This window comes from Chelonoidis abingdonii, unplaced genomic scaffold (genome assembly GCF_003597395.2).
Source record: "Chelonoidis abingdonii isolate Lonesome George unplaced genomic scaffold, CheloAbing_2.0 scaffold0027, whole genome shotgun sequence".
Lineage (NCBI taxonomy): Eukaryota > Metazoa > Chordata > Testudines > Testudinidae > Chelonoidis > Chelonoidis abingdonii.
This window is the reverse complement of record NW_027424288.1, coordinates 2,206,593-2,220,545: the sequence shown is the minus strand read 5'-3', so window position 1 is coordinate 2,220,545 and position 13,953 is coordinate 2,206,593. Positions and strand designations below refer to the sequence as shown.

Here is a 13,953-nt window from a genome sequence, read left to right as displayed (position 1 = left end):
TATTGCTGGCTTCTGTTGCGACAGTACCTGAGTGCCTCACAATGTTTAATTTATCTTCACAACACCTCCCTGAGGCTGGGCAGTTCTATTATCCTCATTTTACAAATAGGAAACAGAGGCACAGAGAAACTAAGTAATTTGCACACACACAGGAAGCATATGGCAAGGATTGAACCTGGCTCTCCCAAATCTTATGCAAGTGCCCTACCACTGGGACCTCCTTCTCTAGATGTCTGCTCCAGCCACCCAAAACTATAGTGCAGCTAAACTCCCATGGAAATCAACAACCAAACTCCCTTAAGCTGTACTTGAAAATACCTGCCTTGGTGGCTTGGGCACATTTCCACTTTCTAACAGGAAATAGTGTAAGTAAAAGCCAGTAGGGATTACCCTTCGCTTGGGTTACTATAAATAATTTTGCCACCAAAAAGGAAAAAAAAAAAAGAAAGAAAAACAGATCACCTTTTTAAAGCAACTCATCTTCCCTTCATTTGACACTCAAGGCTGTGATACATATTATTTACCTGTCTCCACGTGTTCCCAGCGTCTGATGAAACAAACATGCTGATGTCGTTGTCTGACAATTTGGTACCTATGTTACCTATAAGGAGAACATTATTCAGTGCAACAACATTTTAAGACAGAGGAAAGCGAGCTGCCTCAGTGTTGTAAATGATTTTTACCTTTTCCTAAGCAAAGGATTTCAGTGTTGGGGAGGGGGAAGAATTGTCATTTTAGTTTGGCAGGGAAACGTAATTACAAGATCAAAGTCTAAATACTTCTATTTCCATGCACAGTGGAAATGCAATAGGTGGAATCTGAGGTATACAACACTTTGTGTACAATGGATAGTAACTGAATACTTCATACCAGAAGCCACGATGATGCTAGGGGCAGTATCTCGGCTGGCGATGTTTCCTGAAGTGTACGGGTTCTCGGAAACCTTTAGGTGAAGGTGCAGCGAACAATAGGGCTGGAGAGAAATTGGAGGGGGGAGGAAAAGACAAGTCATAAAGGGCATCCCATTCAGTCTCCCTTCCCAACGGGCATTTGTAAATCAGAGTGATGGCCATGGAACATCAGAACAGAGGACTGGAAGGGGTCCCTTGCTATTGTGGACAATCCGTGAGAACCTGGCTTTCCTTACTCCTTTCCTGAAGGCTCCAGAAAAGCTCATTGCAAAATAGAAAAAAACACACCAAAAGCTGGAAGCAAATGGAACGCCAGCCCGAGGGCCATGTGCCAGCCAGTCTATGAACAACAGTGCAACAAGGTCTGATGACACCATTAGCACAGCTCTGTGAGTGAAGCACTGCAAGCTGCTACATACTGACACGGGCAGTCTAATGAAAAGACAAACTCCAAACTGTCTCTCAAACCCTGGTAGTGACAACCTGGTTCTCTCTCTCCCACTCTTTTGATTCCTTTTATTTAAAGAGATCTGTTCCATGCCGCAGTAACAAGGCAAAATTGTAAGGATAATAACAAAGAAGAGAATATTAGATGCCTCAGCTGCACAGTGCGTGCATCTGCTGGTATTATTCATTATTATTATTATTTAAAAAAGCACAGAACATATATCCTGAGCCAAGGAGATTACAGTCTCAGGGTCCAATCTTGAAAACAGATCCACACTCAAGATCCGTCGCTCCCATGACGTTTCCAGTTGGAGACACTGGGCCTCTATGAGCATGGATCTCTTGCCAGAGCCAGAGCACCAAACACAGAGGGAATGAGAGTGCTGAATAAGGAAAGGGCAGAGGAGAGGTATAACAGCAAGACTGAGAATCTGGGTGGTTTGGATGTGGGGAGAGAGTGTGTTTGGTGGACTGGAACTAGGGGAGAGCTCCATGCACATGGAAGAAGGCACGAAGATCTGAGGCTGGGAGAAGGACATAGGGGGCAGGGGCTGGGTTTTCTATGTTTGCAGAGTGCCTGGCACACAGACAAACGAGAGAGGTGAGAGTGCATGAAGCCTTCACTGAAACTAACAGGAGCTGGAGTTGCTCAGGTCTTTTCTCAGGATTTGATCCAATGATAACACAACACTACCACAGAGTGCATGTAAATACGATCTCTACCACGTGCACCTGCAAAGACTGGAGGAACCACCCAGACTATAAGTGGGAAACAAGGGTACACCCACCTCCTTCCAACACCCTTCGAGGAGTGGGAGGAAGATTGCAATTAACCAGAGAATGCGCACCATGCCCCAGAATGATTCATAGATGTTAGACATGGATGAGACCAACAGTGAACACTAGAAAGGTTGTGATTTACTGAGTGAAAGAAAATATCTGCAGTGCTGTACAGTAGCAAGCTATTGTCAAATGCCAACCTGCTAATGGTAAGCATTGTTTTAGGCCTTCCTTTGGCTCATTCAGGATGGTCACTTGGAGCATAATACTTCCCTGTCATGGACACACTTGTGCCTCTTAGAGTTTGAATGTGAGTCCCTCAATGCGGATGTCAACCAGCAAAGTCAGCAAGTACCACTCTCGCAAAGGTGAGCCCAATGGCCGTGTGGGGAGGAGGGAGGTGAACTCTTCTGATGTGATACAAAGGAAAAGGCCAGGGTGGCATGGGTGGGAGCATTGCTAGACAAGCAGAATATGCCAAACGCCATAACTGCAGCTGACAGTTTTGTAGGGTCAGACTCCACAGCAATCCAGGGGACAATTCTGGGGAGGGAACCCAGTTTGGCTAAGCAGAAAGACAGTCAGGGAAAAAGGGATTCTTCTTTTTACATTTCTATCCATTCTGAATAACTAAAGGGGGAACATGTTTTTCAAACCAAAATAATTAATGGCTCCCTCTGGCATTTTGCAGATGGTAGCTAATGGAAGTAATTCACCCAATCCCCCACTCCAACAGAGATTAGCTCGCGTCTTAGACTTCAATTCTTTTAGATTGTGCTGCTTGAGGTTCCTTTTATCTTGTATCTGCATCACTTCATAGATACTGTGACGGACCCAGGCCAGTGTTGCACAGGAGTCTGGTAGAGGGCAAATATACTAGTCACTGGCTGAGTAGTATTCTGTTCCCTGAGTGACTAGAGCAGGGGCTGCACTGGAGTAGTCAGGAACCTGCTAGAACCAATTAAGGCAGACAGGCTGATTAGAATACCTGCAGCCAATCAAGGCAGGCTAATCAGGGCACCTGGGTTTAAAAAGGAGCTCACTCCAGTTAGAGAGGGAGGAGCTAGAGGAGAAGAAGTGCGTGTGAGGAGCTGGGAGCAAGAGGCACAAGGAGCTGAGAGTGAGAGGCTGTGCTGCTGGAGGACTACGGAGTACAAGTGTTACCAGACACCTGGAGGAAGGTCCTGTGGTGAGGATAAAGAAGGTGTTTGGAGGAGGCCATGGGGAAGTAGCCCAGGGAGTTGTAGCTGCCATGCAGCTGTTACAGGAGGCACTATAGACAGCTGCGATCCACAGGGCCCTGGGCTGGAACCCGGAGTAGAGGGCGGGCCCGGGTTCCCCCCAAACCTCCCAACCCCTGATCAGACACAGGAGGAGCTGATCCAGGCTGTGGGGAAGATCACTGCGGTGAGCAAATCTGCCAAGAAGCGCAGGACCCACCAAGGTAGAGGAGGAACTTTGTCACACTACGTATTGTATAGGTGTAAGCTCTACTGATGGAAAGTGATATTATTACCATCGTTATTACATGGATACAGGGTATATACAACAAGAGCCAGAGCAAGAGCTGACATGCTGCCTATCAAGTGCATAACCATTTATTCATCATAATGCAGTAATGCCTAGAGGCTCCAACTAAGAGCAGGGCACCACCTAAACTCTGACCTTTCCTCTCCACTCACACAGCTAAAACTATTGCTCAGCTTCTCATCATCTTGCCTACGCAACCTTCTCCTCTTCGGCTTTGACAAATGCATTCTTGTCCCATGTACATCCATGCAAAGGTGTCCTGGCTTGTCACTTTAATCCCCTCTCTGCTTCCCTCCACTGGCTCCCCCTTTCCCACCGCTTTAAACACCAGCTTCTGGTCTCCGCTTTTAGGCCTATCCCTGCACAGCCAATCATCTCTCCTATGATCCTGAGACATCCTGTCCATGTTTCCTTCAGTCTGCCAGCCCTTCCTATAGCTCTCCGATTCCTCCATTACTTTGAAGATCCTGGTGCAGGACTGCTGCTCATTTCAAGTTTGGCTCTCTGGGAAGAGGGAGGAAAGGAGTGTAGGTGGAGTGGGGAAACATGGGGCTCTGTCCATTAGTTTCCCACCTCTTTTGTGCCACAATTAGGGGCTGGCTACATGCTGTGGATAAAATAAGAACCTGCCTCATTCTGTGCACCAAACTCAAACCTCAACTTTTCTGAAGGCCTACAAAATCCACTTATTTTTCCTTATGTTTCATTTCCACTCCCCGCCCGCCCACCACAGTTCTTGCCAGTTTTGCAATTACCACCTAATTCTAATACAGCACTTTTCATCAGTAGATCTCAAAGTGCTTTGCAAAGGATGTCAGTATCATGATCACCATTCTTGGATGGGGACACTGAGGCACAAAGAGGGGAAAGTGACATGTCCAGTAAGAGTTTTGTGTTGCTGTATGTATTTTTTAAAATATTTTTTCCCTTGAATAGAAGCAGCAAGTACTGAAAATCTTGCAGGAGAAATTGTTCTCATGAGAAGTATCTGCATTTTCTTTTGCTGATCTCCTTTCACCCTTAAGGGATGTCCCGCTGCCCTAGTAACCTTCTCTTAACGTCTCAGTCATTTCTGTGCAAAAGTCCCACTGTCCTGTAAACAGGCTAGTAAATCCCTAGGTACCCTGTTGAGAAAGTACATACACTGCACCCCCCACTGCAAATGAGCTGGGCTAGTTCTGCTGGGGTACGTAAAAAAAAAAATGAGGAGCATCATTACCACATGGGATTTGTGTTACAGGAGATGGGCCCAAACCAAAGCCCTGACCCATTATATTCATAACAGGCTGAGACAGAACCCTTGGCTCTAAATGCACTTGGATCTGACATTAAGCACTTCCAGACAGACATGATGCACCTATCACAGGTATTTATTATATACTGTTGCCGTAACACTTTGGGGCCCTGGTCAGGGATTGGAGCCCCACTGTGCTAGAGGCTATACACACACACAGAGAAGATGGTCCCTGTCCCAAAGAGTTTACCATCAAAGCTGATGATGAGAGACAGCAGGTGGCTACAGCGAAGAGATAAGAACAGAGAGACCATTATGGAAAGTGCTTCCTGATCCTGACTGGCCCCCAACAGTCAGAGCTGTGGAGGTGTCCAGATTACTATCCCAATCTCTGTCTGGGCATGCCGATGGAGGTGAGACTATGATATTTATTTTGAAACAGTTGCAAAATTCCATAGAAACTCCTCTGAGATCTGTTTTTCTAAGTTATACATATAACAGATTTTTATAATGTGTTGATTGCCCTAATTTCTGGCTACGCAACATAAATGAAAAACAAGCAACATACAATAATAAATTACCTACAATGGACACTACAAAGCCCCCATCCCCCTTTTAATTCTGCAGCCTGTGCCCATCTCTGGTGACTGGACTGCCCAATCTCCGAAAGACCCTTCCTGAAAACTCCACTGGTCCCCTGCTGGCATCTACAAATAGCTCGCTCACCCCACCTAGTGTGCAGAATTTCAACTGCACTGTCACAGAGTCCATATCTTCACTTGCTGCCTAAGAGGAGATCATCAGCTCTGCAGAAAGAAGTCTCGTTATACGTTTCCTTCGTTAAAGACACATAAATAAATAAATAAAATAGCCGTCTCTTCCTATAATGTCTGGCTGCCCAAGCCTAGCATCACTGTGCCCTTGTAATGAAAATTCCTGTCTGTGCCATACAGCATAGTCATGAAGACCAGTCCTGTTTTGTTTTTTTTAAGCCAGTATCATCTTTGTGTTGTTACCTGGGGGAAAGTTGTTGTTGTTTTTTAAAGCAGCACTTACTAGGAGGCAATGAACAGGGTTTCCTCTCAGATCAGTATCTGGAGCCTGCAGCAAGCGCCAGTCTCTTCCTTTGTTGTAGGTGATGAAAGTTTTCACTTGGTTGTCAATCTTCTTGTTAGCCAAGAACATTCCCTTTATCCCTGCTACCTAGGAAAAATTGACATGGCTGAAAAAAAATATCAATTGGACTTCAACCTTTGGTGTGCACCTGTCAAACCTAGCAGGGACTCAGTCACAGCATCCGTGTGATGGAGTCAAAGGGGAGAATTCCCAATGGGTATTAAAAGGCGGAAAGTTATGGGCTTTGTTGGATTAACACAGAGAAGTGCTGCAGGTGGGAGAGAAAGCTAGTGCTTTCGAAGGAGTGTGGAAACCTGAAACGATGTAGGTAACACTCAGTACAATGTGACAACCCCTCTCTTTGGTCAGAGGAAATACACAAGGAACAGTCACTCATTTCTCTCTGCTGAGTCAACCAGAACAACTGCTCCCTTGCAAACAAAATGATAATAATTAATATTTCGCATTTCTTCATTGCCCTATACCCAAGGATCTCAAAATGCTTCATTAATCACTGGCATATGTAGTAAGTGAAGGCCCTGATAAAGGCCCAGTATGAGGCCTGAGGCCTGAACTAAAGTATGGTTAAGACTTAGCTAAAAAGCAAAGTCAAGCTGTGAGCTGAAGGCCGGCTCGGTTCACAGATGCTGGCATGGAAAGGGCTGATGCTGCATAAACATTTATTCACCTAGCATACCTGTCATAAATAGATAGCTAAGGGTTAATGTTTCTTTCACCTGTAAAGGGTTAACAAAGGGAACCAAATACCTGACCAGAGGACCAATCAGGAAACCGGATTTTTCAAAGCTTAGGGGAGGGAATGTTTGGGTCTGTGTCTGGCTCTCAGCTATGAGAGGGGATCTTTCTATCTGTAAGCTTCTAATCTTCAGTTTCAAGCTGTAAGTACAAAGGTAGAAAAACAATAGGCTGCTTTTGGTTTTTTTGTATTACATGTGTGTAGTATCTGGAATGTTTAAATTGTATTCTTTCTTGAATAAGGCTGGTTATTCATATTTTTCTTTTAAGCAATTAGCCCTGTGTATTGTCAACTTGATGCAGATATCGTTCATGTTGTTTTTCTTTCTTTTTATATAAAGCTTCTTTTTAAGATTGTTTGAGTTTTTTTCTCCCTGGTGGGCATAGGAACGAAGGGAGGGGAATTCTTTGTGTTACATACGGAGGGAAAGCTCTGCAGCACCAGGGAATTTGTGGGAGGGGGAAGAGAGATAGAATCATTTTGTTTTCCTTGTATTGGGGTTTGTCTCTTTGTGGAATAGAGGAGACATGCTTCTTGGTATTGTGATGTAAAGAGTTGCATCAGTAACTCTCAGGTTAGCCCAGAGAGAAAAGTCTGGGTGGGAGAGAGAGGGGGAAGGGAAGTGGGTTATTTCCTTTTGTGGTAAGACTCAGGGCTTCTGAGTCTTGGGGTTCCCCAGGGAAGGGTTTGGGGAGATTAGAGGGAGCCAAAACCCTGGAATTTTTGGCTGGTGGCAGCGAGATCAGATCTAAGCTGGAAATTAAGCTTAGAGGGGTTCATGCAGGCACCCAGATTTCTAGACGCTAAGGTCCAGATTTGGGAAGGCTTATGACAATACTGAAGTATAAACATGGTACCAGAACACCTTATACTGGAACATTCCACAGATAACAAGGAACAGGCCGACCCATCCCAATGACAGGGGCAAAAGAGTAATATGATGGATAGAGTTGTTTTGTTCGAACCAACATGTACAAGGTGAGAGGCTGCACCTTACCACGTAAAGGGGTTGCACCTCAATACGTCAGGAGTGATGTGTAACTTGTTTGTACCTGTGTATAAGAATGCATCCCTGGGGCGGTGTCTTTGTCCGGCTGAGGGGGTAGCGGAAAGTCCCGCCACTAACTGAGCCGAGTCCATTGACCATGGGCACATATTAGTAGTATGCCTTTTACTAGAGTAACAATCTAGGGGAACTATCGTTGTGTCCAATACGGCAATAAACCTGGCCGACGTGCCTTTGTACCTTACTAGACTCTGTGGTCATTGGGGGTTCTCTTCGGGTCTGCGCAGAGCTGGGGCAGCACACAGAGGGAACACACGCACGCAGCCGAGTGATACCAACAAGGAGAGAGCAGAGCACCACACCAGTAGCATCTGACAACACACCTCTTGACAACAGCATATTAACCTTAGAATCCCCTGAGTGTATTTTTATCCCAATTTTGCATGTGGAGGAAACTGAGGCACAATGCAGTTACAGTGATTTGCCCAAGGTTGTGCTAGAGTCAGAAATAAGAACCAGATCTTCTGACCCCCTGTCCAATATTTTATCCACAAGGCCATGCTCCCGTACCCCAAATCCTGTGGGGGTTGTGACAAGATGCTATGTGCTTTGTTAAAAGGTGGATTAGATATAGAGTCCTGTGAGAATCAAGCAGGAAAATATCTTCGTTTTGCCCAACGCACCTTGCAAAACATTCCCGGGTTGCTCAACACACTGAAAATCAATAGTGCAATATCCACTGTAGCTTGAGAGTGAGTCTGTTAGGCTGTTGCTTTATAAACAATGAGAACTATGATGGGATTGGAGGGGAGCGGGAACCTTTTATCTGCCATTGGGATGGTTCAAGTATCTCCTTCACCCCTGCTCTGATGGCAGGGAAGTGAAGGAATACACAGTGTCAGCTGTCAGGCCATTTTATTCACAGCGGTTATTACTTAATTGGCACCAAACTGCAAACTCCTGCAGAAGAATCAAGGGCTGTTTTGGCCTCAACTTACTTCATGACGAGCTTGGAGGAGAAGTTCCACAAAGGGAGGCTGGCTCTTTTCATAGCAGTGGAGAGTAGCAAGACACGCAGGAGAAGTTATGCGGTACCTGACAGTGAGGGTACTGGCTTCCCTCCATGCCTCTCCTAGAGGCTCCATCCTTTCCAGAGAAGCCACCTCCCGCTCTCTGCATAAGATTCGCCTGCCATATATGCTGATCTTTCCCATGCCGATTCCATTAATTTCCACCATGCATTCCCCCTTTCCCTCTGTGATACACAAACTGGTTGCCCTGCTGCAGACAACCACCAAGCACATGGTCCCAGCTGACTTTTGAGACACCTGGTCCCACATTCAGGCTTCCCCTGCCATGATGGAGCTTGCCCCTTCCAGTCCCACAATAATATTGCATCGTGTGACTCCTCCACCATTCCTGAGGCACCTACTTATCCCTTAGGCTCTCCTGCTCTGGGACATCCCAGCTTCACATGGACCTTTCCCTTTTCTGGGAGACAGAGGGGTAGCCCCTCCACAGAGGATCAGAGGTGGAGGTGACCTATCGTGGTCTCATCCCTCCCAAGATGTATAAGAACTGTGGTCCTCAATCAGACGCCGGTCTTCAGTCCTTCTCCCACCAACACCTGTGCTGAGAAGATCGACACCTTCCCCTGCCCAATGACTTGCTGAGAGGGGAGGGCCCTGTTTCCTTTTTGACTTCTCCCAGAAGAAAGGAACCTTCCACACTCAGTTCTCCTTCCATTAGAGCAGGGGCCTAGCACCAGGGGAGAACTCACTGGGCCCAATCCTCCTCCCCACTCATAGAGAAGGGAAGAACTGGCAAGCTCTTGTTTCTCTCTGCTCAGAGACAGCATTATGATTTGTGAGACCTCAAGCAAAAACAGGGCCTCAAAGTAGGGTTGCCAGCCCTCCAGGATTGTTCTTTAGTCTCCAGGAATCAAAGATTAATTGTCCCATTAAAGATGATGTCATGTGATGAAATCTCCAGGAATATTTCCAAGCAAAATTGGCAACTCTACCTTGAAGTGTTGGTTGATGGGAAATCGGTCCTTGAGTTACCTTTTCCTGGTCTTGTTGCTGAAGGAAGGGATGGGGTGGAAAGGGACCTAGAGTTTGCAGTGGAGTGCAAGGCCTCCAAAATATCAGGGCTGCTAGCACCGCTTTCTGTTTGTGCATAAGGCCAGCCTTCCCTTGGGAACAGGGTCTAGCCCCTTTACTCACATCCAGTAATGTCTTGTGCCACAAACTGTCCCATCCATTTCAGGGGCACTACTTATGGAGTGAGGTACTACTCAGCGTGAGTAAAGGAGGCAGAGTCTCGCCCTTTGTGACATGTGAGCCTCACACAGGGCCAGACTCTGTTGCACTTGCTGACAATGAGCAGCACCATACTCTGCTAATCATCCCACTTCATGGAGGGTCCGATGATTACTCACACTGAACAACACTGTACTCCTCAGGTGGTGCCACTGAAATCAGTGGGACTGCTTGGGGGTTGAGGCCTAATGCCTCAACGGTATTTAGTCGCCTAGCTCCCACTGATTTCAAGGGGGATTAGATGCCTAAATATCTTTGAGGACCTGAGCCTAAGGTCCTGCTCACCAGGAATAAGGAGATCAAAATATCATCCTTATAATGGAGCCAAACTAACTAGAAAATTAATATTTGCTATAAATACAGCCAGGATAATACATTTTTAAAAATGTAATCTAATCCTTACGTCTGACGTAAGGATTTTCCCTCCAGGTCATTTCTGGTTTCTTTGAAGAAATGGAAAGATACCAAAATAGAAAAGGAGTCTACCTGTGTCAGTGTGTAAATAGCGATGACTGAGACTGTAACAATAGCTTTGCCTCTGCGATTACAGCCAGGGCCAATAACTCCATTTGTATTTTCCTTTGTTGTTCTCTCAGAATGGTTGTACTATAGTCGCTGTGAGATGTTGGCCATAAATGATTAAGGAGCATTTTATATATATCAGGTGATAAATGTGTTCTGAAGTCCCATGAATTTTTCTTTTATGATTCCAGTCTTGGGCTGGGACTCTGAGTCTTTTCCAAAGCAAGCAAAGCATAAATTGTATTGTCATTTTTAGATGAGTTTATCTTGGGAAAGACCTCACTGAGTATATATGCACCCACAGCAGGGAGACACACACACTGTGTACATGAACAACACTGTATATACCCCTACTGCATACACCCCCACAGCAAAGACAGATATACACAAGACTGCATGAAAGAGATACGCTGCTTCCATGCCCACGCCAGATGCATCGACACTTGAAAGACACAAACACACACTATAACAAACAGACAAACTCTGTGCACAATGCAGACCGATATACACTGTGCACACACCACACAGTCCACATATTCAGGCATGCCTAAAAGATACCTGCACTACACATACCATTTACACACTGCTTACACACTCACATCAGGCAGGCACACACTGTGCACATCTCAAACTGACAGGCACAAACATATTTCACATACCCTACCTGGTCACAGATACTGCATACGATTCACACACACAAGGCAAATACAACAACCAACCAATTCTGCAAGCTATGCACATACTACACACTATATGTGCTTCTACATGCTGCATATTAGACAACATACGTCACACTGGAGACACACTACCGGCATCCCCCCACCACGCAAATACTGCAGATTGACACACGCTGCACTGGGCACCATTAAAAACCAACATACTATTTGGCTTTAAGGTTTTCATTTATTTTTTTTAATCAGTAGGTCACTTATTATGACTTTGAGCAGCTATTTACAAAGGGGCGGATTGTAACCCTACTACCCAGCCTGAGTTGCGACAGTGTGTAGCTGCAGTGTTCCAGAAACAGTGGATCTTCACTGGTCCCTGTCTCTCCCTTGCTCTAGGAGGAAAATAACCCCTGCTATCCCTTCGCTGGTGCAGATTACTTCCCTCGCTGCGTCGAACCCAATATCCTCACTGGCTGCACTGGGGCATCTACTCTCCTCCCAGCACATCCCCACTCCACATGTGCAGGAGAGGGAGTAGCAGCAGAAAGACAGATGCTGTCTTTGGCTCCAGTGATGCAGGTAGCCCATGCATGGAAATATGTCCCCATACTTTAGTGTGGGTGTAATGCAGGGTTCATAATTAACTCATATACTCTTCAGGCCTGATCCATATCTGACTGAACTGGAGAGATTCCTGCTGATTTCAATGGGAGCTGAATTAGAGCCACAATGGGGAATATGGCCACAACTGGTAATGTCTCACCTGCCTACATCAAAAGGTAACTGCACACATTATTCACAACACACACTGTCCAAGCATCAGTACAGACTGGCAGGGAAAAGACATGGAGGGGGAAAAAGCACTATAAGGGAAAATAAATTTATTAATAAAGACAGAAGGGGGTGAAATGAATGATGATGACTCAGAAACAGCTGGTACACCAAATATTTTTCTATAAATCAGTCTTTAGCAGAAAAAATACAAATCTAGACCATTAGGAAATTTAAAAAAATAACTCAGATATGTTTTTTGGCAACTTCCTTGCATTTCTCTAGAAAGGGGGGATAGTTCAGTGGTTTGAGCATTAGCCTGTTATATCCAGGCTTGTGAGTTCAATCCTTGAGGGGGGCATTTAGGAATCTAGGGCAAAAACCTGTCAGGGGAGAGGGGTGGATTAGATGACCTCCTGAGGTGTCTTCCAACCCTGATATTCTATAATTCTAGTCAAGTCCAACAGAGGGGTAGCTGGGTGAAATGTAAGGGCTGGTGTTAGGCAGGAAATCAGACCAGAGGCTCTAATTGTCCCTTCTGGCCTCAGACTCTGTGAATCTATGCTGTATTAAGAGAGCTCTGAAAAGCAATTCCTTTGACAATATGAATATATACTGGTGGAACTGACCAAACATATCCAAACTGCATGATTTTGATGAAAAGTTTTGTCAACATTTTAAATTTTGACTAAAAAAACCAGAGATGAAATTTTCAGTGAAAATTACATCATGTTTTCCGCATGGCTCTGTATACTAGTGAGCTAGCCTGGATGATATAGATCCTTGGGCATTTAAGGGAATGAGCAAAACAAACTCACTGTTTCACTAAGAGCAAGTAAAAAAAAATTGTCCCAAAATTGGTTCTCTTTTGTTGGGAAATTTTGAAATTTGAACATTTCCCATCATCTCTACAATAGTAGTACTCATCGGGCTCAGTCCAACTCCTGTTTGAGTAATGCAAAGCAGACGTACCCAGGCAGACGATCTCGCCTAATTATTCTATAGACGCTGTCACCCTCACATACTCCACTGAAGCCAGACAACCTTACACATGACAAACACCCCCGTCCCAAACACACCAACTTGACCCCATCCCAGCACCAGTACACATGCTGCAAAGACACCGGAGACACGCTTTTCTAGATTCTGCTGTCCTCACACCAGCAGAGTTTACACAATTTCTACTTGTTTTTAATTTGCCTTTGGTGTTTCTTTCTTTCTGTTCTTCATCTCCATTTACCCCCAAACACTTATCATTTGCAGCAGTTCTACTAGGAGATTCACGCTGGATGGCTTCCAGCTCTCCTCCAGCCAGAACATCAGATTTCAAGGGAGGTTTGTGCCAGGCTCAGTGTCAGCCAATATTCTTCCTATCTAGATAATCAGCAGATCCGACGCTATCAGTCTGATCACATTAATTTCAATCTCAGTTCCTATCATCTGTCAGCCTAATAAAACAAAGACTTTTCTTTCCTCCCTGGGATGTAGGACACCTTTATGTAATGCTGTGACACCACTCCTTGAACTGACAATAATAAGAGGCAACAGCCTTTCCACGGGCTGCCAAAGTTGCAAATAGATTAATAGTGAAGACCTCACAAGGATGAGGAAATGGCATGCCTGTTCCCCTGCAATTCGTCTACATTTATACAGCATCCGTTCAGGCTTTCTACATGGACATCTCAAGGTGGTTTCCAGTTAAAGGATATTCAAAGTCAGTCCAGCTCCTAGAGTTAATACTTAGGTAAAAGTGCCTTCCCTTTTACAGGGACTCAATATTATTCAATGGATTTCCTCCTGCAGGGTGGGAAACCACCTGTAGGACACCTAGGGTGAGAACCTCTCCCTGCTCCAGCCCCTTTGTGCCATGCAAATGAGCCAGAGTGCCAC

General features: G+C 45.3%; 1 protein-coding gene across 2 annotated transcripts in view; it reads right to left on the bottom strand.

The window, feature by feature from the left end:
• LOC116820903 (VPS10 domain-containing receptor SorCS1) overlaps window positions 1-13,953 on the bottom strand; it is a 444,694-nt gene that overhangs the window by 71,271 nt on the left and 359,470 nt on the right. For both annotated transcript variants that reach the window (XM_032773669.2, XM_075061354.1), the window contains exons 10-12: window positions 5,959-6,105; window positions 871-973; window positions 525-601 (exon numbers count right to left, since the gene is read on the bottom strand). In XM_032773669.2, coding sequence (XP_032629560.2) covers window positions 525-601; window positions 871-973; window positions 5,959-6,105 — 327 coding nt within the window. The remainder of the gene's footprint in view (window positions 1-524; window positions 602-870; window positions 974-5,958; window positions 6,106-13,953) is intronic.